We start from the raw sequence: 25,863 nt of genomic DNA, 5'->3' as shown, positions 1-25,863 counted from the left end.
CAGACTATAAGTTGTGCTTGAACTAGTATCAAATTGCTATCTTAAGCCTACCAAGTTTCCGCCCCAGAGTTTCGTGACTTAATTTCATCACATTGTCGCACTAGGTTTTGGTGCGAAACATGCACAGTCCCGGAGGTAACTGTATAATACGAATTATTGATCCACGATTTGAAATTAGGTAAAGACTCCGATTGTTTGTTAATATTTAAAGAGTAATAGAAATATGCAGAGAAGAATTAGGCCCAATAATAATAAAAACGAAAATTTAATTCAAATTTATTAATCACACAGACCAACATGTGTTAAAGAAAAAAGGTTTGTAATCATACATGACGGGATATTCAACTTCTGGGAAATAAATTGTGGGTTCCTTGCATTTGCAGGAGTTGCAAACGCCGCAATCGCACTCGCTGTTCTGGACTTCACATTGGCAGATTTGGGTCTTGCAGGATTGGCAAGTTGGTACATTATATTGGACATTTGATGGACATTCGAACAGGCTTACAGTTTTAGGGTTACATTGTAGAGTACAAACTTCACGTCGAGGGCAGAACGCATTGATGTTCTGAAAGAAATTGTCTGGCGTTAGTCGGAGTTGCGGATTTTAATAGAACGCAATAGTTTATGTGTTGGTAGTTGTGCATTTGGAGTTCAACTAGTGAGACCATGGCCTCGGCTGGACTAGTTAATCATCAATTATAAAGTTATTTTGTCTATGCCTGACCGCCGCCAAAAATTTAGTTTAAATATTTTTTTTATATGGAACGACAAAAATCGATACGATTTTTCTTGAGAGACGAATTCGTTCGCAAATACAAGTGGGCAGCTGGGTTCACTGGTGATGCGCGGCAAAAACTGCCTTGAAAACACTCAGTTGTGAAACGACGGACTTCGAGGTTACTACTGGTGGAATTTCGTATTCTGCCAAGATGTCCGATGATGAAAAAAGGTCTAACAGGTTGCCGGTTTCGATCCCGTATGATCAGAAATTAATAGCGCAATTAGAGACAAAATCACGGATGAGGAAGTTGGAAGGAATTATTGAGAATTCTATAGTTATCAGGCCAACAATATTCATGAAAAAGTATATAACAACGAACAGTTGTTTCTTTTGAATACAAGAAAGTTTTTTTTAAGTAAAATTCGCTATCCTGTATTCATTACTTTCTGGTCTAAAATTCGAAGCAGAATATTGTAACACAAAAATTTGAAATTCAAAGCCGCAAAAACCGCAAAGGTTTAACATTTAAAACAAGTGCTTTCAAAGTACTTACGTTGCACAAATATAAAATGAGAACTAATACAGCCTTCTTCATTTTGGCGGAATTATGAAAACAACGCGTTTGACCTATTTTTATTCATTTATATAGTTAATAGGTCTATTATTATCAGCCATTGAGAAATACTGTTTCGACACTATTTATTTCTATTTGTCTAACTAATTTTAATACGATTATTTTATGCAGCCGTAGAAAATTAATTTATATATGTATATTAATATATAAAAATATAATATATAGAAATCTTTGATAAAAATGTTATTACAAAAAATGTCTGTACATTTTAAGCCTTCGTCAATCGCCCTCGTCCCCGTAGAAGATCTTTAACGAGCAACTTTCAGTAGATCAAGCGACGCAAGTGGAAATGGACTCCAAAGAGTCATATCCCTAAGCAGGCGGTTGATTGGGTTTCAAGGAAAGCAAAAGCATGGCCTCCCAACCCAACCTGCGCCATACAGTTGCAGATAAGGTGAAGAGAGCCAGAAACCGACCGAACGCGATGGAGACTCACTGTGGACGCCCTATGCCCCATCTAGGGTTATAAGATATTAAGTCAAGTATAGTCGCTTACAAACAGATAGATTACATTACTCCTTGGTCTGCCAATTGTGGGTATTTAAAAGAAATGTGTTTTAACACAATGAGATATCGACTAATAAAAATAATCAATTATATGGTTTTAATATCTCCAAAGAAGTGCGGAGACAGGGCGAGCCACTTGTTAAAAAATACCGTCGAAATAACACGTACTTTCATTGATAAATATTTCCTTTCATAAATTGTTATTGAAATAATTCGTCTTGCGAAACTTCTGCCACAATAGCGAATCGTTTGGAATTTTCGCTATTTGGAAGTTTAAGGTATTCAATAGATTGTTAGGTAATTGGTTCAGATGCTACCTGAGCGTTCATTGTAAGAATTGAGATATTTTATCAAAAACTGTTATTTCGATCTAGAAGTTGCTTCTAAAGTGATTTAAGTGCGAATAATTGATCCTCCAATTGGCCTTATAGTATACTGGAAAATCTAAGTCAATCAGACCTATTAAAAAGGCAAAGTATGGCAAAATTACTTCGTTAATTAAAATTAATTAATTAATTACTAAATTAGTTCAAAAATTTAAGAAAAATGACTTCCAAAGGTAAGGGATCCATACTTACTCTTTTAAAATATTTTTTTCTTTTTACAGTATTTTTTGATAATTATACATGAAGACCATGTAGCTAGAACAAAAAAAACTACTATACTAAACTAAATATAACTGGTGTTATAAAAAAACAATTCAACAGATAACTATATTATTATGTAGTAGATACGTGGTGCAGAATATTGCTAAAGATTTTACATTATTCTTTATAAAAAAAGAAATAATCAACATATTGTCAAACAGTGTGCTAGTTACGTAAATATTTCTTATTCAAAATAAAAGTAAATATAATATAAACTTATATGACTAGCCACCAGTTGATTGTGTCAAGTTTGATCGTCCTTTGGAGCTGGACCTGCATGTTTTCAAGTTAATATCTTGAATATAACCGTCTAATTTGTATTAATATGCTTGTCTACAAAGTGTAAATTTGACTTGAAATTAGCCAAGCGTTTGAATTTTGACCCTATATATAATAATACGTTAAGTAGTGGAAAACGATAGTGATGCCATGCCATGGACGCTTTTGAGTTATAAATTGTTCCTTGTGTAATATGAAACTTCGGATTTTTGTGATAACTTTGTGAGGGCTTTGGGAAATGCCCTCAAACAAGGTGTCCAATAAAATAGCAAGGATAATAATAGAATAACAATTTGTTTATGTGCTAAACATAACTACATAAAAATCTGTTTGGTAGGATATCCACCTTTGTTTATATAAATTAATGTATAATATTGCAGTATTTTATTAATTGCATGTATATGAAACCTAAACATAACAATCAATTTGCTTGTCCGAGGGAGGTGAGACGGGGCATACATGTCAACACAAGTAGCATCCTGTACCAAAGCCCGTCCCATCTTCCAAGGGATCAACGTCATCCCATCCGGCCGCTTGCCATCGTCTCATTTCATTTCATTTACTGTATTGTGGTAGATGGATGGAACTCTTAAATGAGAGTCGGACACAAGTCCCTAACATTGCTCTATTCTGAGTATAATACTAGCTGGAGCAGAACATTTTTGCGTGTTTAATTCGGTCGTTTGATAGGGAGAATTACGGGCCACTATCTCCTTAATAAACTTAGTATTGGCCTAGTGGCTTCATGACTCTCATCCCTGAGGTCGTAGGTTCGATCCCCGGCTGTGCACCAATGGATTTTCTTTATATGTGCGCATTTAACATTCCCTCGAACGGTGAAGGAAAACATCGTGAGGAAACCGGCTTGCCTTAGACCCAAAAGGTCGACGGCATGCGTCAGGCACAGAAGGCTGATCACCTACTTGCCTATTCGATTAAACAATGATCATGAAACAGATACTAAGTGAGGCCCAGACCTAAAAAAGGTTGTATCGCCATTGATTATTATTATTATTATCTCCTTAATAAACATCTCTGTCCTTGGCGCTAAAGCGCAGAGGAATCTGTCACCAACGTAGAACGTCCTGGAAACGTGAATGTGACTTCCCAACAAACAAAATTCCTCATATCCGTCCGAGCTTCTGAACTAGGCTGGCTTTATCAGCCGGGAATTTACGCACAACGGTTACGCACAATTAGAGCCAGGAGCTATTCTTATCAGGTTATAGTAAAATTTCATACAAAATCTCCATAGAAACTGGAGTACCTATTGCCTTGGGCTATTGAGCCGGTTTCTCGTGATCTTAAATATTAAGCCGTAAATGTTTACGTAGGCGCCATATAAAAATCCATAAAACTCGCGATATGTGAAGAAATATTAACTTTACTCGTAAGTATTTCTTCTTATCGCATGCAGTGTCTAAAAACAATTTCACGTTTCCGTGGAATTGTTCTACGATTATTCACAGTTTGGAAAGGCGCTGTTTTAATAAAAATAAAATAATTTTAAATATATTTATTCAGCAATCTAAATTTGAACATTTTTAAGCTGCGTGATATTTACAAATTGACTTAAATCGTAAGCTTTTGGTAAGCAATTAACAGTGTATAATTTATGAAGTATTTTATATATAAACTGTTCTAATAGTACTGAGATCGAAATTTTCCAATTTCTACAAATACTGGTGCTAATCTTGACTTAATAAAGAATTAATTAACAATCAAAATCAACAAATTAAACGAAGTTTATATTGAAATGAATTTTTATCAAATTAGCACCATTAAATTTGTCTAGAAAGAGATAGCGATACTTTGCAGAATCGCCGACTCTCTTACACTTAATGTTCGAAGTCCATGTTCACGAATTTTGCTTTATCAAAATTCATCAACATGTTTATTGCTAACATACAGAGCAGATAATTGAATTGGTGGTCATAATTTCACAATTTCTTAGATTTAAAAGCAATTTTATTAAATTAAGAAATTTTCAACTTTTTGCTATACACAAGTAAGTGACAGATATATTTACAAGAAAAATACTTTTTGAACAAAAGTTTTTACCTTGGCACTTTTATCATCTATAACTACTATTTAAATTGGTAGTGGGCCAAAAATACTATGTTTTATTAAAGGTTCTAGTTTTAATTAAGTAAATATCCCAGAAGGCTTCTTATAAATTTATTGAATTTGACATACGGAAATCACGACGCTGAAATTCCATCAATGACAAGAAAATTTATCTTTCTTACGGCGAAATGTATTTTGCGAGATACAATATTTAATTGGCACAAATGAACAATATTTTTCATAAAACTCTAATCACAGAAAACTGTTCAATTCCATCATTATATAATCATAGCTTAATTTATAATACTATAACTCCAAAATCTATTGAGTTTATAAATAAAAGTTGTGATGTTTTTATTTTCTCGTAATTTTAAGTTTATAAAAAATATAATTTATTATCCAGTATGCCAGTATGGTAGTCTATAGAGAAAAGTTTTTTTCTGAAAGTCCGATTTATGTATTACGCCTCAGTTAAGTGGCTTCCATTATAAAAAAGTTACTTTGACAAATTCAGCAAAGTTTTGACAGCTCGGATAAATTCGGAAGATTATCTCTAATTAATCAGATTTATACATTTGCGGATAAAACTCGAATTGTTCAGTTCTACCCACATAAAAAAATATTAAAGTGTGGATACTAATCTGATAAATCTTTCAAGCTTTTCGTATAAAAAAAGTTCCCAAAATACATTATTAAAATGTGAATTTAATTATCAGTCGTGCGAGAAATGCCAAAGCTCAATCTTAAGTTACCTTAAAGTAGTAATCACATAGAAACTAACCGAGTATCAAGAATACCATTTGTAAATATGTATGTATTTATAGGTTGGACAAGCCCATATCCAAATAACTATGACAAGAATTTATAAGCAATAATCAAATTAGGAGATTTATTCTTACTCAATTTAAATGCGTCTAGAACAAGCGGATGCCAGACTTCCTATTTTACTTAATCAGCAAATGGGGGTACAATGGGATTCTGCAAGAAATATTCACTAGTCTGCAATCCGTTCACAATAGCCTTTATCCGAACCCAGCCTCATAAGGAACTTTATTCAAGCATAACTTTGAGCATGCTCCAGTGGAATATTGGATAATTTACTCCCCTTGTCCACCCAATTCTTTAACCTCCCCCTCAACTCTTCTAAGCTCTTAGATTTCGCTTTATTTATCCTCTTGTATTTCACATCTTTCGGCTTAGTTACATTTCTATGATTCGACATTACTCTGTTGTACGTAACAACGTGCGTTGACTTAGGCTCTGGGTCCTCTTCATCGGTTTCAGCATTGGAGACTTCCTCATCTGACTCATTTGCAGGCATCATCCTCTTTGGCACATAACTGTAGGCCCAGGAATCCGAAGGCTTAGGTTTCTCCTTATCACTATCTATACTTTTAACCTCCGCAGTAAGAACTATACTTCTCATGCGGAAGTTATCACGTCGTTGTGCAAGGAGACTGCCTTCCTTTGTTTTCTGTTCATCAGTTTTGTTCGCGTCTTTTATATCCTTTTCTGTGCTGTTTTGAGCACTAAGGGCCTTTGTGGATTCGTTGTCCGCTTCTTCCTCAACACTGTAAACTGTTTCCAGAATTTCCGGCCGACGCAAAAAGCCGTTGGAACGCCTGGCGTTGTATTTTAGATTTGGATCTATGGCATCTGAGATCGATCGAACGACGGTAACGCTGTCTGGATTCATGGAACGGAACCTAGGTAGGTTGGAAATATTACAACAATCGGAATCCACGTCTTCCATTATTACAGCGGAATCGGAATCGTTTAGGGAATCAAAATCTCCTGTATTCGAATCAAGAAGCATGTCTCTAAAATCTGGAATGGGTTGTATGGTATCAATACCATTATCAAGAAGTTTAGCTTGAAGGGATTCGATAACTTTTTGCTGTTTCATGATGATCGTTTCACGAAGAGCAAGCATATTGGTTATCTCTTTCTGCTTACGAACCAGACGAGATTCGAAGAGAAGAAGTTGGCTGGATAGCATTTTTAACTGCTCAGCTTTCTCTATTTGCAGACGATTGACTAGTTCCTCTTGAGTACGATGCGCTCGACGCCATGTTAACAGCTGATGCGCCTGCGCACGGTATTTCATACGAAGATCTCTGAAAACAAAAACTTTGATTTTAGTCTCGCTACTCGGATCTATCTTCCTATACTATAACTAAATATATATGAAGTATCTTTAGCAATATTAACATTATGTAAGAGATGCTGATTTAAAAATACACTGGTTTCTTTCACCTATTACAAACAAAAGAGCTCACTCGATGTTTGAAAAGTACGTATCCATACGTGGGAAAATGGAGAGAAAATATGTTATTTTTCATTTTACATCTGAATTGAACCTTGGAAGAAAGCGCTTCTATAATAAATGAAATCCCCTTTATACAGTGAATCATAAATACACTACTTTATTACCGTAAACAATTTGATTAAAAACGTAGAATATATATTAATAGACACTGTAGTGTTATTGGACATTTTCTTATTTTAAATATCGTTTTTAGTAAACTACGTTTTGGTCTTAAATTAAGCTAATTAACCTGTTAAATGATGCAATGATAATGTATATGTAAAAAAAAGTCAAATGACATGTACGTGTAGAGAAAAATTAAAGTATTATTTTGGTATTTTGGAAAATCAGTAATATTCTGTGATGTGTATGTCTATGTTCAGTTCAAAAATGTTTAAAATTATTTCAAGTTATTAATTGTGATTTAAAAACTAAAAACGATGATACAACCATACCTGATGGTTCTCCTAGCTTCATCAAGGGTGTGGGCTTCCAACGGATCCGTGATGGAAGCCGCTAACGAAACATCCGGTTCCGTCGGACTGTTCAACGCCGACTCACTTCGGCTGAGGGCAAAAGAAAAATAACTGTTTAAACTAAATTTAAAATACTAAACCATCCACAGTTTTAGTTTATATAATCTCTACATTGATTTGACATAATAAGAAGCCCTCTCCGTGACCAACGCATATGAAGTACCTGAAGGCCACAGAATCACCTACATTTCTTACCATGAAACCGGCGACTAACTACTTGACTTCAAGCGCCTTTTAACGAAAAGTAACGTTTACGTTAATTAGTAGAAACTCCGTTCAGGTTAATTAGTACCCGGCAAGTGATGGGGGTGATAACGGATATCAAGCTTTGTAAAGTGCCGGTAATGTACTGCTATCATAATTAATAAACAAACTCGGAGTCGTTTATTTAATTATATCTAATGCTAAATTAAAAATTATAATCGTCAAGAATGGTGAAACTCAGCTACGTAAATAATTTCTAAATGAATTTATGCTGAATGTGTTTAAATTTCAATTCACTTAAAAAACAACTTTAACAAAGTCTGGAACAGTTCGTAAATGTAATGAGTCGTACTGTTGACAGCTTGCTATATATGTCCTGTCTTAACTATGAATATTGATTTCGAATTGGTATAATTATATAAAAAAATATTACAGAAACAAAGTTTTTATTATTCTAATGCTTTATGACAAACAACATTGTTTGTTTTTCTGGCGCGTATATAAATAGTTTTGTTGGTATTCCGGCATATAACTAGCTGTGAAAACCATCGATTTCCAATATTAATGCCACAAACTATTAGCGACTGTAATTATTTTATATGTGTATTATTAATATAATTACTCCAATCGAAGCATTTGTTTTAAACGATATTTATTTTTTTTACATCCTCTTCAAAAGTTTCCTCCTATCCTCTGAAAAACGTAACAAAAGTGATGATTACTTGATACGGTGGTTAAGTATTCTTAAATTTTCTAATTTTACGAGCTATTTTCTTTTTTTTCTCTCTCATAAGCACCTTCTTCTTACAATAACAAACACAACAAAAAAGAATTAGCTAAATCGGTCCAGCAGTTCACGCGTGATGCCGTGACCAAAGGAAATAGGGATTCATTTATACAAAATACATTTTATCTATACTATTTTGAGTTAAAAAAAAATATATATTTTCTTATTCGCCTTATAAGGACATTTGGTTTCAACGGTGTTGTCACGCCTATTTTATTACGAGTACTATATATAAAAATTTGATAGAATACTTAACAATAACTATGCAAATAGTATAATAAATTAAAATATTTCCATGGACTCGTACGAAGACTTCTACCAAGAAATCGCAATTTCTCCCGTCGTCTATTGTTTCTGACATTCAAATGAGGTCTGTCGGAAATTGAACCTACTTGGGAGGGTTATTGTTCATAGCATTCAAACTATTGTCTTATTTTTCATTTGCACGATGCTTTTAATTACTATTGCTGTTTCTTATCTTCTGCCGTTTTTATAATACGTCAAATGTTGTTAATTAGTTATCATATATATATATCAGTATTTACAATTTTCTTAACCTACATAGTAATAACAAAAAAAATTTAAAAAGTTTAGTCCACACAGGGACTATTACGCTGGCATTTCCTCGCTGTTTCCATCGCTCGCCTGTGTCGCGAATATACTTATTCGTTGAGCGAGGAAAGCACCAGCTCTGGTGTCACCGGTACTATCTACCAGGCGCTAACTTAAATCTTTAATCAGCGCCTGTGCACTTGAACCTCACGGCTCAGGGACGCTTATATTTGAGCCGTTTATTGTTTTCCGGCTATTCTGCGGCCGCCCCAGCTTCTGTGCTTGTCCAAGGGAGGTGAGACGGATGTGTCAACAAAAGTAGCAGCCCATACCAAAGCCCCTCCTCATCTAAGGGATCAACGACAACCTATCCGGCCGCTTACCATCGTCATAATACTGTATATTTCAAGACTAGCGGGAAATACTATTAAATTCCGGTAATGCTTTTGGCTACTCAAAATTATATATTTCCAGTCACTCATGTCTATGTCGAAGCTGCTGGGGACCCAGTCAAATGATTAAGAATGCCGCCGCTCTAGAAGTACTAAGAAAGTATTCGTTATGTTGTTAATTGGCCGGATCCAAAGCCATATCTCTAGTTGGGTTGGGTAGGTCATAAGAAAAAAACAAAGTTAAATGACTCTAAACTTTTACTGGCAGATCTCAAATCAAGGACATCTCAGTCAACAATATGGAAGGAGTGTACAGTAATCGCCTCATAACGCGAGGACTTATTTTATAAGAAATCGCGTTGTTGTAAACAAATAAAAAAGTAGTAAAACAAATACGTTAATTTTATAACCACACAATTGACAGGCACAAAGGTACGAAAAACTAATTATGCACTTGACAAATCATTATAAATTTCACACTTTAGAAACTACGCGTTATATGGCAGACGGAATATACAGTATATTAATATATTATCGCGTTATTCTATACTTTTCTGTAGATTTAATTGAAAAAATCAAAAAAGTCAGCTCGAACATACTAAAAACATACAAGTCGAATAATAAAAGTAGAATTATTGGAATCAGTCAAAAGCAATTTGGAATCATATTTGCTCTATTATCTAAGGGCTACAATCCTTTGTGCATGAATGCCAGGATTCTCTATGAACACGGAACAGTATTGCATGTAATATTCATAAAGGCAACGCTAAGTTGCAAGATATATCTATAGCTTTTGACTGATCCAAGTCATGAGAGCAATCGCTTTATAAAAACATTCTTCTTTCACTATAGTAACTAAAAACATTCAGACGCGTTTTCGTCGTGATAAAAAAAACGAAGCAACTTAGAGAAGCTTGTTGGAGAAACCTAAGACTTCTGGATCAAAAAGGTCCCAATATTCCTTATAGGATATTTTAAGGAGGTGAATGATATCTACTACTATCTACATAATAATAATAGTAATTTATTGCTAGTACATGGTACAATAGTAATTTCGCATATTCTGCAATATAATGGCGCGCAAATTTGTCTTTAAATGAGTTTTACATTTATTAAAATTATATATATTATATTAAAATTGGTCAATTCTTATATTATTTGTATCGTACATATCATATAAAACGTTATTAAATTTATATCAACTACAGTGTTTCATGCAAATAATCATTTATTGAGTAATACATTATTTCCATAAGTAATACAACAAGTCGATTTTTAAAGAGTCTATGTATGTGTGACTAGATGTGTACTTGATATTTTATTGTATATAATTTTTAAGCTTTTATTTTATGAACACTTCGTTGTAAGTATCCAGAAATAAATTACTTTTTTTAAGGTAGGGAAGCATGCCACCACTATGAGAAAAAGAAATAGATAAAGTGAGCATAAGACGTGCAAAACTCAATAAGACATATACATAGATAGACAAAACTAATAAAACAACGCAAAGCAATCAAAATATACGTAGACAGTAAAATACAATAATTTAAATAGGACATATGAAAAAGAAAACATGAATCACAATCATTTCAGATGAGTTAGTACAAGAGTAGGATCCAAATTGGACAGGTAATGCTTGTACAGTAGAGACTTAAAGGAAGATAGAGAAGGACCTAAGCGGATCGGGGAGTGAATTTCATAGCGTCACTGCTGATGCCTTAAAGAAAAAAGAAGAAAAGTTTTAGGCTCCCAAAAATTAGAAATCTTTTTGTGATAAGGAGTTTTAGGGCTGAAAGACGGAATATAAGAGATGGAAAACGTGAGCATCACGCTAACGAATAGGTAACCAGCTTAGCGGCTTACGGAACAGAGATGTGGTCTTACTTTCTTAGACAGATTATAATATACAGACATTTTGGAGACGATCTTAGCTTACTAAGTAATTCCTTTAAGGTTTTGTTTAAAAATGCCAATTAGGTCATGAGAAATGTTATTTTTCCTAGCGTTAACCAACTACTTTCTGTGCTATAGTAAATTAACCGCCAATTTCTTATGACTTAATTCAGTTGAAGCCCGTTATTCAGTAGAGCCATAACTCATCAACATCGTGCCCGGTGTGAAATAATAACTGTCTTATGTTTTATATTGCCAGGAGAGGACCGTGTAGTCTCGACGAGTTGGTAATGGTAGAGAGGAGTGATGGCATTAGAAGTCGGGGTCAATCGCCTATCCGTTGGTCTGACCAGGACAATTATGGGTCTCAACATCCCTAATCCACTTAGACAAGCTGAGGATAGAGTGGTGAGGAGGCAGTAAGTCAACGTATCTGTTACGGCTTTTCATGACAAGCACGACCTTCAGTAATTAAGTTTGTGAAGACAGAAAGACTTATAAGACACACACTCTTAAGCCCATATCAGAAAACGTGACATAAGTAAATCAAAGCTTATAATTGGTTTCAGAAACGTTTTAAAAAGCAAACATAAAAATAAATCAGTGGAACAGGCCCAGAAATAAAATAAACCTGGTCTGTCTGGGCCTATTCTGTATCGCTTTCATGATCATATGTCAATATAATAGGCAATGATGTGATCAGCCTCCTGTGCCTAAAATACTTGACTTTATAGGTCTAAGGCAAGCCGGTTTCCTCAGGATGTTTTCTTTCACCGTTCGAGAGAATGTTAAATGCGCATAATGAAAGATAGTCCACTGATGCACAGCCAAGGCACGAACCTACCTTAGGGATACGTACGCACGCCGAAGTTACTAGGCCAACACGGCTCTCAAAGTAGACATTATTTATGAAAATAATAATTTCGATTGCAAATCGACGCAGACGTCGACTTCATTTGAATTTGTATATAAGGTACCAACGGCTGTTTCATTTATTGTGTAGGCAAGGCAACTTTCCATCAGGAAAAGTGTTCCGAATGCTAAGAGTCCAGCAACGCACTTGCGTCTATTAATGAGTGTCCATGGACACTTAACATATGCTCCTGCCCGTATGCCCCATGTTCTATATAAAAAAGGTGATGTAGCAAGCAGCCTGTGGCTGACGTCCCGCTGACCTGATCATTTTTTTTTTATTTAAACATATCGTTGATCTCACTATAGTTCTGTACCTTCAATCTGCGGCTAGTAACAGTACGGTGACCCTGAAACGCAGTAATACAGTTATTCTGGCTACTAAGGGTTCCTGGCCTGCCATTGATAGCGGGCCTGGCAGCGGTTAAACAGGTCTGGAACTTTAGAAGGAAAGAGCGAAACATCATTCCACCACATTTTCATAAAAATCCAACGTGGAGTTTGACGTCACGCCACGCAGGCGTTCCTCAAAGTTGCTCTGAAAGCTGAAGGAATCAATAGGCTAACCAACGGCTATTAAGAGTGAATAAATAATTAAAAAATCGATCGCTTAATGAAGGTTTGATGAACTGTTGCAACTGACTTCAAAATATCAGTTTGATTGATGGATAAATGGAGGCTATCCAGCGCATGTGTAAGCGTATGTTTGTTCATAAATTTATAGGTGAAAGTCAAGTTCAGTCCAAGTTTAATCTAAATGGTTGGTAAGTTTAAGATTTCTACTCATGCTTCCGAGAAGCATCGTGTCTGTAACTGTAGGGGCAGAAGAGTACATCTTGACGCTATGTATGCTAAGGCTGGTTGAACAAAGGTAGGAAGGTACGCTGTGTTTCTACATGGGTGTGAAACGTGGAAGGTCACTAAAACATCTCGCATCGGCTCCAAGGCTTCGTCGACCGCTGTCTTCGCCGTATTCTATCGGTATCTATTGGCCCGAGAATATCTCCAAAGGACCACTCGAGAAAACCCCAAATGGAACTGGATAAGCCATAGAAACAGTTTCCAATCATATCCCCAAGCAGCTTGATTAACCCTAAGCTTTAGGAACCCGCAAGTAAACCTGGACCAAGATGCAGATGAGGCAAAGAGAGACCAAACGCCAAATAGGCTCAATGCAGACGTGCTCTGCCCCATCTAGGGGTTTAAAGACATTACTAGAAAGGCATGTATAATATAAATTTTATCGTTTATAGTTTTTCCTTTTTAAATGAAAGTCTAATCTAAACATTTACTTTGTTTTATAGGTAGAAATAAATTTATTAATTATGCAAAATACTCAGTCTTGTATCGCGAACTCCGGAGATATATTGGTCGTTGTAACCAATATTTAAGCCTTGACTTGTTAAGCTATCGCTAAAACCCCCACATCATGAGGGCTACTCACATACACACCATCACACAGCCACATTAGGTATTACGTATTATTATTCAATATTTTTCCTTTCGTAAACATTTGAACCTTTGTATATATATATTATGTATGACATGTTTGGCTGACAACTTAAAAAATGTTTTAAGTCATTTATTTAACACTTTATAATCGAAATAAAGTATCGGATTAAACATATATTCTCACCGTTTCTTCCGGTTTTCACTGATAAAAGTCACAAGCGAACCCATCGATACACATATTAAACTAAACAGAAACAAAACCTCTTTCACCAACAATAAACGACTATGTGAGGGACCCTCTTTTAAATTTTTAAGCCAGGAAGTGTTGTTGTCCTGCTCTAGCACGTATAATTAGATGGGGATAGTGGTATGGAGGAATGAGTACAGTTAGCTGCAAAACTTACGAGAGCCTTTTAATATAGACTTTATACAGAGGTTATTAAAAGTCTTTTCCTTTAGTCTTTTAAATACGTAAATAAACATTTAATTATGTCATTTTTTTTTAAATCTACGATGAGATGTCATTTACACAAATAATCTTAAATATTTGAGAAACAAAAAAGCGCTTTTAAATATTCTATTTTAGTTTATAGACATATGGAAAGGACCAAGGAAAGAAGGAGATGAGGCCCTAGAGGCGGATAGAAGATATAGAAGCGTTAGCGAATGGAGAAAGTAAGACATGAATAGAGAAATTTTAAAAAAGGCCTTTTCCTGAGAAGTTCGGATCGATGGTACTTAAGGATATTAGGATAACGAGAAAAAGAACTAAGGTAACAAATTTTAACATTTGTAAAGATTGTAAATAAACGGGCATTACTATTATTTGGGTTTGAGTTCTAATAACCATGACAAACCGTTACTGAACTACAAATGTTACTGTTTACAGAATATTAAAAAAGTGCAATATCGCTATAAAGCGAGCTCTTCCAGGCGACAGTTATGATTAAATATACTTTTTTTATGATCACGTGATAGGAAATTTGAAATACATGCTGACTGTACACGACAGTTCCGGTCGAAGTAACACCGTCGCGACCAAGAACAGGTGGTGATCGAGTTCCGTTAACACATGGTAACGACTGTATGTTTAACCGATAATAAAAATAGTGGAATCAGAATCGGCTAAAGTTTTCCAATTTCTGTATAGTAACCGATCAAATTATCCATACGCGGGGTTATGCATGTTCCCGCGATGAAAAATGCACATTGAAGACATTCCACCTACTCTCTAGGACTAAATATTATCACAAAAACAAACTTCCAATAGCGGGCAGGATGCTTAATGTTTAGTGATATTGCCGCCCATGGACACTCTCAATGCCAGAGGGTTAGCAAATGCGTTACATGTTAAAAATTGGTACGCTTTTAAGGACCCTAAGTCGAATTGGTTCGGTAATACTACAGTGGGCCGTTGGTTTCACAAACCCAGTAAAAACTTACTAAAAACGTCCGCCGAATTGTTTGAGGAAAGAAGGAATGTGTTAGACTTCCCCAGGAAGCCGGATGGAGTGTATTAGAAGCCTTAATACTTGTTCCGGTTCTATAATTTAAACGGAAATTCACCTGCATGAAACTGTTTAAAGTTAACGCTGCATTGGTCGCGTTAAAATACAACAAGGTTCTTTCGCTTTTATTATTTCGTATTTGTAGGAAAACATAAATTATATACAAAAACGCTACTACTAAGATATAGACAAAGGCCAAAACAAGACAATATATGCCATATTATATAGGAGGAAAAAAGCAGCAGCAGTGTTGGCCTAGTGGCATCAGCGTGCGATCTCATCCCAGTGGTCGTAGGGTTGATCCCCGGCTTGAATCCAGCGCCTGTACTCTGTAATTTCCAACGCCACCGATGTTTTTGAGTGCAAGTTCCATATAGTTCTCTCCGTAACGCTGTGTTGATGTCGCAACTTTGGAAACGTGTATGTACGTGTACGTGTCGTGATCACTATTGTGTGATGAAGTACCCGAACTGTCAATTAATACTGATCAGCTTGAAATTTTTTTTTCAAGCCGCTCCTCATTTCTGAAGGTCGTGTTAGTGGTACACACAATATCCATTCTTCCGTCTTCGAAAAGCCCGTACGCCCTAGGGAATCGAGATCCGATGCCTAAATTGCTTGAAGTAAATATTTTCTGTGTTACACCACTAGCCAGTATGAGCTTTACCTGCTCTATATTCACACTTCAATACAACTTTTGGGAAGCTTAAAATTTCATCCCCTCAAGCCTTTTACGTAGGGTTACTATAATTTAAGATAATCTTCGAAGAGTAAACAACGAGCCTTGTTTACTCTATTCTCAGCCAGAATAATTCCGGCTATAGTTTTGTTTCGGTGTAAATTTCACACTTATGGTGAAGGAAAAAGGCAAGTATGTTGCAGGGGGCAAATGCGCGAAGGCTCGCAAGCGCGCTATCGGCTTTTTAAGAATTGGTACGCCCTTTTCTTCAAGGACTCTAAGTCGAATTGGTTCGGAAATACTTCAGTGGACAACTGATTCATCCGTCCGATGATGAGCTGTAGGTATGTTTCATGGTTAATGCGGTAGAAGATCCAGAAAGACAAACATAACTTACAATCTTATAAAAAGAGAAATTTGAGCCTAAGAATATATGTAAAGAATATCTACAGCGCAAAATTATCTGCATCATGAGCACACCCCACATACACACTGTCACACAACACAGCCGATTTTTTTCTTTTATTTGATTGAAGCTTTGTGTATTTTGACATTATGTATGGCTATATATATGTTTAGTTCAATTGTTTTTCGTTGTATATAATTCATGTTAGCTGTGGGAATACGAAGTAAATACTAAAATGTTAGTAAATTATGGTCACCCAGCGAAATAAATTATGTAGCGTCTGCAAAGCTGCGGATACGCGGGGACACCTTTTTGCCGTAAGGACGTTTGTTAAAGCAAAAACTATTTCAGGGCTGACACGAAAAATCTGGCTAAACGTTTCATTTCATTCATTCATTCATCAACTTCAGAGCTATGTCAAGACAGTTTTGAAACCGGCTGTCTTTCTAGATAATTCCGATACTTCAATAGAGAAGAGCGTAGTACCCTAAAGGCCGGAAACGCACTTAAAAGCCTCCTATTGTTGCAGGCCCAGGCAGGTCTTCGGTCCCATAAAAAAACTTATCTATGTCATTCAACCTGAGAGGTTGGAGTCTAATAAGAGACACACCAAATCTCTCAATACTAATAGCCCAATCCAATTGAATTGAAGTGCTTGTTCAATACAGATCTATATATATAAACTCCATTACCTAATTGATTACATAAGGAATGCCGTGTATTATATATACGTAGCACGAATCAGTCAGCTCCGAGTTCCGTCACTTGGGGCTTCGAGATTTATGTTACGATCGAATTGCTGAATAACTAATGGAGTTTATCTAAAAAAAAGTATCCTCGTCTTTTCTTAAGTCTACATTAAGCCGTTGGTGTGAAGCTGGTGCCTGGATTAGGTCGTAAGAAGCCAGGTAACGCCCCTTTTTTCGTATTTAAAATTAAAATGTATAATATTACTAACTGACCCGGCAAGCGTCGTTTTGCCATGTATATTATTTCCAGGAAACATTTTAGTTCAATTAAAATAACTAGGTACTATAATGAAAAATAGGGGCTGATCATAGAGGGGTGACAATTAAGGGTTGTATGTATTTTTGTATGTTGTATTATAAAAGAAAAAATATTTTTTTGGGGTGGACACTTCTTATCACTTGAGGGTTGAAAGATAGATAGTAGCTGACTCTCAGAATTACTGAATAAGGAATAAAAACATTCATAAGCATCGGTCGAGCCGTTTCGGAGGAGTATGGGAACGAACATTGTGTCACGAGAATTTTGTATATTTAAAGAGATGGACGTCAATATTTAAAACAACGAAAATCTATATTTCCTTTAATACCATTTCTCAAATCAAGAGCGTAGAGCGGGCGAGAAGAACTCGCAAGAAGATCTCTGCCACTCTTAATTGCCAAGTTCTGTATAAGGAAATTTGCCAAGTTATCTTCACCTTACTTTATCCCAACAAAATAAAATAATAAATCAGTAGAAGTTAACTACATTATATATATATATAAATATATATATATTAACTAATGTTAGGTTACATAACTGGCGGGAAGATGAAAGGAAGTATTTCCAAACCAATTCGACTTAGGGTACTTCAAGAAAAGATCGTACCAATTCTTAAAAGGCCGGCAACGCACTCGCGAGCCCTCTGGCAATGAGAGTGTCCATGGGCGGCGGTATCACTTAACATCAGGTAAGCCTCCCGCCCGTTTGCCCACTGTTCTATAAAAAAAATACTTCAAAACAAAAATACACCTAAATACATGGTAATCTGTTGTTTTATTAAAATTTACGCAACCAGACTACTCTCTAATATACTCGTAGTAGTAATCGATATTATGCATAGTTATGTAATATTATCTATTGTATCATCGGTTATTAACTGTTCGTTAACGTCATTAATTATCATGACTATTTTGGTCAACCAATATTGCTACATAGCACAATGGTTAATCAGTGATACGTGGGATGAAGTTTCAAAATAAGCAAGGTTTGGTTTTCCTTATTCATTGTTTCCTTTTATAAAACAAAAGGCTTTTGTGTGTTTGGAGGCTCATCACCTAATTCCTTATTAGATTGACAAATGATCATAAAATACAGAAATTTGAGACTCAGTCTCAGTATAGCCCCAGCTATGTAACCTAACATTAGTTACGGTAAATATACATATATATATTTTAGTTAATAAGTAGAAGCGTAAACTAAACGTAAACAATCATCACACTTGAAGCCAATATGAGCCCATTACTTTTTACCACACTCAAGCCAGTTGTTACCCCAGCTTCAAATATACTGTATACATATCTATCTTTAACAAGGTAGTAAGAACTACTCAAATGAATTTTATTTCTGTTGATACATGAATAAGTAAGGGTCTGGCGTCCTTGCTAAGATAACGGGGAGAAAAGGGGAGCACAACGCAACACAGAAGTGCCTTCTTTAATACACTTTCCATGGTGCTAGACTCAAAGGTGTTTTTGTATAAAACAAAGGCTTCCAAGTTTTCGAAAAAGCATTTTCTTCATCAGTAGCAAGACATCTACCAAGATAACGCTTTATCAGATAAATTAGGATGACGAAACTTTTTGTAAGTTTGAATAAAGATTTTACATCACACAGCAGTATAAATCCAGCAGGGTAAAATGTACGCCAGATTTTATTATGACTAACTAACACTCAATTTTCTCTCGGCTTAGCAAATAAGAGAAAAATGGCATTCGGCATTATTAAGAGTACTTAAGGAAAGGAAAAAAGATAACTTTATTATACACAGTAAAAAGCATATGTAGTTAAAAAGAAAGTGCACTAGCCTCCACTAGGATTCCCTGTGTCGTAGGCAGCCAGTGTCTTACTTTTGAAATGTTAACACAAGATAAGATAAGATACATTTGGTAAGTATGAAAATAACTCACCTTTAAAAAGTTATATTTTCTTTACAATTAGACATAATTTAGCGGGTGAAAAGGGTCGAGAATGTCTCTCTTATTACACAGGCCCTAACAATACACAAATCCGCTTTCATATAACTCAACCAATCGGTTTTTGGAATTAAATTCGACTATTTTCCATTTAATCGCATTAAGCGTGCAAACTGACCTGTGGTTCACAATATTTTGAAAATTTTAATTTCAACCTCAAATAACAGAAAATTCATGAAATTATATATTTCGATGTGGATAATACAGACTTTAATAAACTAAATTACCTTTTAACACTGTTAGGGATTTAAATGAGAATGATATTCCGGGAATGTTGAAGAAAACAAAAGGACGTAGCCCAAGACGAAAGTCAACCAATTTCAAAAAATTTACGCACTAAAATCTTTCACAAACAGCGGCGTTGACTTATGCCACATTAGAGCAAAAACAATTCGCAAAAGGGGCATCACAATAAAATTTATTTAGCCCCATACCAAGGCATATAATATATACTATGACAATTTAAACAAAAATAACATCAAGAAGAAACATAACGTCGGTGGCAGTGATGAAGCCAAATGTAAGCTGTATGTATAGCCATTCGACATTTTCCGAAATATTAATATTATTTAAGTGAACGTTTCGAGTTAACGAGGATAGTAATAGTTAATGATCGACGGCGATTGTCGTAAAATACTCGATACATTAATGGAAATTATGTAATAAATTTGCGTCCCTATGTATTAAATGTATTTATCATTATCGAACCTAATTGAACTTAATTAATTATGACAATTGAAAGTTACAAACGCCACAGTGATATTATTAAGACTGTTAAAAAAGAGTCGCACTACAACCCACGACGTTGGTCTAAGATTTCTGTACCAGTGTCATTAATACATTTACAAGGTTAATTTAATTTATAAAATAAACTTGCTTTCTCGGAACGCATGAACACTGGAATGCCGGTAGTCTGCGCAGGCGAATGTCAATACAGAGAAAGTGATATCACAGAACTGTTACTGAAGTTACGCAAACACTGGACTATGCTAAGATACGACATACAGATACCTTATTGTTACTGTTTCATTATTCTGGTGCAATATTGTGTCAATTAAATAAATTGGTTACAACAAGATAAGGGAAATTCTTTATTTTGGAGAGAATACATTTTGTAAAAAAATGACAGCAATTAGCGGGAGGTGGCACAAGACAAAGCGCTGGAAGATTTTCATTTCGGAGGACAAGACACTTATCGCAGAGGCCGAGGAAGTGTAAAAAAATATGAAAGAATTCTTCAGATTGAACGCGAGGATAGATTACTGCGAACATTCTGCCCACCCAGGGGTTATAGGAAATTAAGTAAAGTTATGAATATATATAGAATTTGAATTATATAGATAAAGTATCAGGGGAATAAATTCGCAATTTCAGACTTATGCCGGCTGATTCCTATTACATTACTATCATACTGCAGAAGAGACTATTCATGCAATCTATAATTTAAATGTGGGGAATCTCTGTGAGATAAACTCAAGGAAATGAATTTGCTTACCTTTCCCTCGCAATATATTTATGAAAATATTATGTATGTATACAAAAATAGTGATAAGGTTACTAGTATATACGCACAATGTTAATACTCGGAACAAACGCCGGCTGCAATTTCCCCGTACTAGACTATCTAAAGTAAGTTATTCTTTTTTGGGAAAAGGGATACTCTTCTTTAATAAAATCCCAGAGGCTCTTTTATCTCTGTATTTTAATAAATATATTAAAGAAAAGCTGTGTAAAAAGGCTTACTACAAAGTTAACGATAATCTAGTTGATAGAAGGCCCTGGGACTACTGCTAGACAGGCTACTTCTAATTAATTTGTGATATTTGTTTTAAAATAAGTGTTGTTTGATGATTTGCTATTTTAGAAGAGTACCGAGAGATTTTTACGCCGGCTTTTTTTCTCGGCCTACATCCTCTGTCTTCATTGCCGATGAGTAGGGATGTCTACCTATTTAAATTTAATGACATGGAATAAGTAATAATTGTATCTTATGTTCCATAATAAACATATTTTTTATTTTTTTCCCGACGAATGATTTAGTTTGAATTCCACCCATATCACCTCGACGTATGTCGTCCTACAACTGAGCATGTAAGGCAGTTTTTGACGACTACTACCACTATGTGGAAGCGGAATTGGTACGCTCGATTCTTGAACGACCCTACGTCGAATTGGTTCATAACCACTTCATTGGGCAGCTGCTTCCAACTGATTCGGAAAAACTTGACGGATCTTAAGATAGTTTGAAAACATCATTGTGTTAAAAAAAATATATTGGCCGAACGCCCTTCAATCTAAAATCCAGATTCGCTGGAAAGATGCCGTGAAGAAGGAACTATGCAAGCTCCAAGTGTCCGATTGGCAAGCTCTGACCTGCCATCACCAAACGCGTTCTTTGAAGACCAGGGCTCACTTTGGATCGCTGCGCGGAGTAAAATACTGAATATGAAGCTGTGTTCTTAACACGTTCTGATTGATATGAGTTTGTGATTTCGGGAGTTAAGTTCGCTGGCTGTTGTTGGAGGGATTTTCAAATAATTTAAACTCTTTGTTTGAAGCTAAGTGTTTACTAACTTTAATCGTTTAAAACAAGGGTTTATAATATGAAACTAGGGGGGATGCGACGCAGGACCAACAAAAACTGTAACTTGACTAAGGTTCTTAAAACTAAGGACAACTCGCCAAAAGGACGAAAACAAGATCTTCACGGGTCTCCCCATAAGAGCTGCGCTAAGAAATTCTGCAGACGTGCATAAAAGGGGAGAGCTATCACTAGCAGGGTAGCAGGCATCTTACAGTGACGCGACCTTCAACAATGAAGAATACGACCTATAAAGAATATAAGCGTAGGCGACCCATTGGACATTATCGGAAATGAGAATGTTATATAACAATTTTTTAGTGTATGAAAAACATCATTATTTACCAGCAAAACTGACTGTTAGGTTACATAACTCGGGTGTTATTTACTGGATAAGGTATCATGACGACATTGTTTGCTCAAAAGCACTCGAAGGAAGAAATACAACAAAACTTTCTGATACTTTGCTATTCAGAAGGCGTACATTTGATTTGCTTCAGTTTCTACTTTGCATAATGTAGCGACAGCAGAACTAATTTTTTTTAATACAATTATATAGTATATAACGTAATAAATACAGCGAGGAAATGCCAGCATTATTTATTATTTTCTATTAAAAAAAATTCATTACTATTATTACCCACGTAGGGGTAAGAATATTGCAAATACTGTATATTTGTGCGATGGAAATAAATCTAAATATCTAATAAAAAGCTATTAACTAATAAAAAATATCCCAAAGCAACGGTCAGTTTAAGTTTCTTAAGGCAGATTCTACCGCGCACCACTGAGTGGAACCACCTGCCCACTGAAGTATTTCCGAACCAATTCCTTATATCATAGACTGACTATGCAGAGCCCGTGACCATACTCCTAAAGTTAAGTCATAGCCTGTCTCTCAGTCACTCACATTACCAGATGGCTGGTCAGTGAAGTGCCGAGGTCGGCACCAGTTCTATAAGGTTATAGAATTGGTACGCTCTTTTGTAGCAGGACCCTAAGCAGAATTTGTTCGGAAATACTTCAGTGGGCAGCTGGTCCCATTTAGCGGTGGTGAGCGGCAAAAACTGCCTTAATAAACTTAATCTGACAATTAAACGCTCGGTTGTACGTTTTTTTAATGACCCTTAGTAAGTTACTCTAATTAATATCCTTTTTCATAAAAAAGGTAGTTTTAATTAAAGTTTAATTAAGGTTCTGCTGACGCTATATCAAAAGTACACGATCAAAATTACTGTTTACCTACGATACGAAATTACGAATCAAGGGAATTCTAGGAAATTAATTTTGCTTTCAAATGCATTTTGTTATAAAATGAAAACTTCATTAGTTGGAAACGTGTGTTCGGAAATTGGGAGTTTCAGTGGTTCCAGTTCTAAACTATGTACTATCAGCAATGAACTTTCTCTGGTGCGCATTTAACATTCGAACGGTGAAGAAAAACATCGTAAGAAAACCGACTCATAAAGTCGACGGCGTGTGTCAGAAGGCTGATCACCTCCTTTCCTATAAGATTGAAAAATGATCATGAAACACATACAGAAATCTGAGCCCCAGACCTCGAAATCGTTAAAACACTACTACCTTTTTAACGATTCTACGCATTTCATAATGAATTTTGACATCGATAAAGTGGATTTTGTTAGGGTTCAGACGAAGGATGTTATGTATGAAAATCTTTTAAATTTATAACCCGAATTAAATAGCAGGTATAATTTTATTCTAAACGCACAATCTAGTGAATCTAGCTTGTAAGCTTTGTATCTTTACACTAACGGGTAATTCACTATGTAATAGTAAATATATATATATATATATATATATATATACAAAAGTACGATGATGGAGACGGAATAAAAGAAATCAGATAGAATAAAAAGGACAGCGGGGAAGGATTGGAATATACTGGCGAGGATGAGAGAGAAGTGGAAGAATTTGGAGGAAACCTTCACTCCGCCGGAGGTCGTGTGCTAATGTTTAACATTACGACATGGATTTACTGATTATGTGGTACTCAAATACAGGTTATTTTTATTTATTGCATTAATTACAAAGTATTCCTTAATAAAGCAATAGAATCGTCTCCAATAATAAAAACAATACCTCTAAAGATATTTATTAATTTCGGAAGCAGATTTGCAGTTTTAAATTATTAAACTTCTTCGGTTTTCCAAATAAACGTGGTTAAAAAATACCATTTTCAGATCAGACAGAATACCAGATACATAAGACACATAAAGATAGATACATAAAGAGTTTGTGTAATTATTTTGCTGACCATACATAGGTACTTAGATCCTTTGACTACCGTGGCAAAATGGAATCAGTATGTGACTAGGTGAAGGAAAGATAACTAAAATATATGCATTTCAAACGTAAAGTAGTATGTATACACACACAATAATTTTAAATGAATATTTAATTAGTTATATTGATTAATCTCAGAGATTAAATTAATGAACTGTAATCTTATTACAGTACTGTATAAAAAGTAGTAGCGCTGTAAACTTTTTAGGCCTGGGTTTCAGATATCTGTCCATTGTAAATGTAATTGGCAAATAGGTGATCAGACTCCTGTGATCTGACACACGCGATTTTATGGGTCTAAGGAAAGCCGGTTTCCTCACGGTGTTTTTTTTTCTTCACAGTTCGAGCGAATGTTAAATGCGCACATATAACGAAAGGAGCACAGCCGGGGATCAACCTACGATCTCAGGGATGACCGTCGCATGCTGACGCCACTAGGTTAAGATTGCTATATAGATATATATATATATCAATAACAACCACAATCAACCGATCAAAGCATTTATTTGTAACGATATTCATTTCTCTTACGTCCTCTATGACGATATTTGTTGCACGCATTCTGGCAGTGTTATATCAAGCCATAAGCTTACATCAATTTTCACATTATCGCAATTTTCTTATTTTTTTCTTTCATAAGAACCTTCTCCTGACAATAACAAACACAACAAAAACAGAATTAGCGAAATAGGGCCATCCGTCCACGCGTGATGCCGTAACCAAGGGAAATAAGGATTCATTTATATATATATAAAATATAAGAAATAGAGGTTGGTTGAAGAGTGATAAGTTTTGTATTATAAGAATTAGTACGCTCTGTTCTTAAAGGACCATAAGTCTTATTGGTTCGGAAATACTTTAGTGGGCTGTTGGTTCCACATAGTGGTACAGCTCGTCAAAATCAGTCTTGAAATACACAAGAAATTTTATGAAATCGTTTCAAAGGTTCAAATATTGTGACACGAAGATTTTATACATAAACAAAATGTACCTATATCATAAAAGCATAAAATATATTAATTTGTATATAATGTACATAATAATATATTTTATGATTTTTAGACACAGCTCTACAATAGCAGGTCAAGGTCCGTATGTCTGGGAATTGTCATACAACCATGCATTGTTACGATTCCAATTCAATGAATGGAAATTTTAGATTAGTTTTTTGGTAAATATAAATAGCTTTATTTCTATGTATCAATTTTGAGTTATATAATATACAAGACAAAGTTTTGTATACATATATATTACAAGATATAGGAAGTCGCCGGATGTGATAGGATGTATTTAGTCCTTAGAGGGCTTTGGCTTTGAGAACACTACTTTATCGGATACGTTAGCCCCATCTCACCACTTTCAGACAAGCACAAGAGCTGGCGCGGCAGCAAAGCAGGGGGATAGTACTATACGGCTCAATAATAAGAGTCTTTCCTCCAAATTTGAGTTTGTTCCCTTTGGAGTAGACTGTTGAGCAGTGGGGTTCAAGTGCACAGGCGCTAATTAAAGA

At 35.3% G+C, this 25,863-nt stretch overlaps 1 protein-coding gene and 2 long non-coding RNA genes across 5 annotated transcripts in view; 1 reads left to right on the top strand and 2 right to left on the bottom strand.

Moving 5' to 3' along the window:
* Nucleotides 1-264: 264 nt before the first annotated feature.
* Nucleotides 265-1,327, bottom strand: LOC123712104. Its single transcript, XR_006754048.1, has 2 exons — nt 1,275-1,327; nt 265-565 (listed from the first exon to the last, which is right to left on the bottom strand). It is a non-coding gene; the product is annotated as an uncharacterized LOC123712104 (long non-coding RNA).
* Nucleotides 1,328-4,196: 2,869 nt separating this feature from the next.
* On the top strand, nt 4,197-7,343 carry LOC123712180. The gene is made up of 3 exons (XR_006754055.1): nt 4,197-4,378; nt 6,444-6,565; nt 6,885-7,343. It is a non-coding gene; the product is annotated as an uncharacterized LOC123712180 (long non-coding RNA).
* Nucleotides 4,296-25,863, bottom strand: part of LOC123712159 — an 89,073-nt gene continuing 67,505 nt past the window's right edge. For all 3 annotated transcript variants that reach the window (XM_045665140.1, XM_045665149.1, XM_045665157.1), the window contains 2 exons: nt 7,619-7,729; nt 4,296-6,972 (listed from right to left, as the gene is read on the bottom strand). In XM_045665140.1, coding sequence (XP_045521096.1) covers nt 5,910-6,972; nt 7,619-7,729 — 1,174 coding nt within the window. In that variant the 3' untranslated portion in view covers nt 4,296-5,909. The remainder of the gene's footprint in view (nt 6,973-7,618; nt 7,730-25,863) is intronic.

This window comes from Pieris brassicae, chromosome 1 (genome assembly GCF_905147105.1).
Source record: "Pieris brassicae chromosome 1, ilPieBrab1.1, whole genome shotgun sequence".
NCBI lineage: Eukaryota > Metazoa > Arthropoda > Insecta > Lepidoptera > Pieridae > Pieris > Pieris brassicae.
Note: the sequence above shows the minus strand (reverse complement) of the source record. Positions and strands in the feature narration are given on the sequence as shown.